At 33.4% G+C, this 2488-nt stretch overlaps 1 protein-coding gene across 1 annotated transcript; it reads left to right on the top strand.

The window, feature by feature from the left end:
- Positions 1 to 73: 73 nt before the first annotated feature.
- Positions 74 to 1279, top strand: LOTGIDRAFT_239648 (hypothetical protein; the record flags this gene model as incomplete). Its single annotated transcript, XM_009066459.1, has 2 exons — positions 74 to 449; positions 776 to 1279. The coding sequence occupies 2 exons, from the start codon at positions 74 to 76 to the stop codon at positions 805 to 807; spliced, it is 408 nt and encodes a 135-aa protein (XP_009064707.1). The 3' UTR covers positions 808 to 1279.
- Between the last annotated feature and the right edge of the window lie 1209 nt (positions 1280 to 2488).

The raw sequence follows: 2488 nt of genomic DNA, 5'->3' as shown, positions 1-2488 counted from the left end.
TATATGGGTATGGCCGCCATGGGATAAAAATTTAACAGCCATTAACAATGATCATATACAAGCAACGGTAGAAATGGGATTAGTTAAAGGTTTACCACAAGGTCATGCATATCCAGTCTGTTTTTGTTTGATAGCTTCAGAACCGTCAACAGCTTCGACATTGTCCTTAATGAATAAATGTATACATATAACAGAAAACGTTCGTGAGCTGGATTGGTCAGAGTCGGAAATCCCTAAATCAAAATGCGATATAAAGAGGACTTTAAGCGTAGAAGTTGTGAATGAAAATAAAGCATTAGAACTGTCTAAGAGTGATAACTGGTTGACAGAAAATGATAACATTATTTTAGATATTGATGAAGATTATTATGGTTGCGAGCCTGCCATACAACCACTATACGATGTAGGAATTACTGACAAAAAAAGTGACTCGATGACTTATTTAGTCGGTAAGATATTCTGTCCCGTTGACATTAACCAAGAACGACAATTTGATACTATATTTTATGATTTGATTCAGCAGATTAAAACAATTAAGTCGTACTCACAACGTCGGAATCTGGAAATTTCTAAAGAGAATGAAAGCAAAGCATTATTTACTGCTCTGAAGGATAAAGTGAAGAGTAATAACCTAGAGCAATATTTATGTAAGGATAAATCGTTAGGTAGAGCAATCATTGTATTAATTAAATATCTATTCTCTGCTACACAATTTCAACTTTCTGCTATCTCTAAAGTTGGTTTATGTTTGAGTGTTTCTTCCAAAACTTTCCAGTTCAACCCAGCAGATGGAATGAGATTATGTGATGGATTCAATAGACCGAATAGAACCATGGTTTTCTTCCATACACCCGATTTACCAGAAATTAACTTAAGAACTGCTAATCTGGAGGGTATTTTAAGAAGTACACCAACACCAGCTATCGTGACAATCTGTCGTTCTGTCAGAGATGGTTATTCACCATTAAAATACTTTGAGAAAATAGAATCTGATATTTTAAAAACATTAAAAAATACTTATAATATCAAGCATGATTCTATACATTATGATGATGGATTGCTAGGGGGTAAAGCAGGGTTGCCCTCGAGACATTTATGATTTATTATGATAATAAAAAAGATTTTAAAATTTAATAAGTAAAATATTTAAACCAATATATTTCTTATCCATTTCAAGCATCAAAGAATCCTGGGAGGACAAATTTGCATAATGAGTGTAAAAAACTGTAAATACACAGTTCAAACTTTTGTATAATATATTATGTATAGTCCAGAGTATAGTTACGTAGCTTTTTTTTATACGCCACCATGAAATGGCGTATATAGTTGTCACCCATGTCCGTCGGTCCATCGGTCCGTGTCTAGAGGGCATAATTCTTGACTGATTTTGACGATACTTTGTACGATTGTTTTAATCACCCAATGATGAACCTTATTGAAAATCAGAAAAATCGAAAAATATGTAGAATGAATTATTGCCCTTGTTCTTGAAATTCTCGTAAACACTGTATAAGGTGTCATTCTTGACGAGTTTTGATGAAACTTAGTGTAAGGGTTTGCAATTACCCAAGGATGAATCATATCGAAAATCAAAAAAATCGAAAAATATTTAGTATGGGTTATTTGCCTTGTTCTTGAAAACGCGTTCAACTTTAACTTGTAAACAGTCGAGAAGGTTCATTTACAGATTTGGACGAAATTGTTTGCTATCACCCAAGGATGAACCCTATCGAAAATCAGAAATATCGAAAAATATTTAGTACGGGTTATTCCCTTGTTCTCGAACGCGTTCAATTTTTAACTCGTAAACACTCCAGAAGGCACAATTCTTGACGGATAGAGATGAAACTTGGTGTGAGTGTTTGTAATCACCAAAAAGATGAACACTATTGCATATCGAAAAAATAATTAGTATGAGTTAGTGCCCTTGTTCTTGAAAATGCGTTCAATTTTGAAGGCACAATTCTTGACGAATTTTGATAAAACTTTTTGTGAGTGGTTGTTAACAACCTAGTCAAATCAGAAGAATCGAAAAATATTTATTATGAGTTATTGCTTTTTTTTCTTGAAAACAGTTTTAGCCTGTAATTGTCCAGTGGCAGAGCACCAAAGTATGTTTTTTATGCATCAGATAGCCATTCTGAACATATTTCCACTGGGAACCAATTTTTTTATGGACCAAATTTAAAATGGCCGCCATCCCTGATACTTTGCTTCTAGTGCACCAATAAACATAATTTTGGTGTCAAAATATATGTTTTCAGGGTCAAGGAATTCATTTATTATGGTTTTTATTTATTTTGGAGAGGTAAATATCGCGAAAAATTATATCAAAAAAATATATATACAATACTCAGTAAGAATCGTCAGAAGTCGTGTATATCTTTACTCATTGTTACTTTTATCTAAATAATTGTTTCAAGCAATTGACATTTTGAAACGGACCGCAACTGGCATGAGTGCTCACAAGACACCAGCCGATCACAAG

Source organism: Lottia gigantea (genome assembly GCF_000327385.1).
Source record: "Lottia gigantea unplaced genomic scaffold LOTGIsca_768, whole genome shotgun sequence".
NCBI lineage: Eukaryota > Metazoa > Mollusca > Gastropoda > Lottiidae > Lottia > Lottia gigantea.
This window is presented reverse-complemented; position numbering and strand designations above follow the sequence as displayed.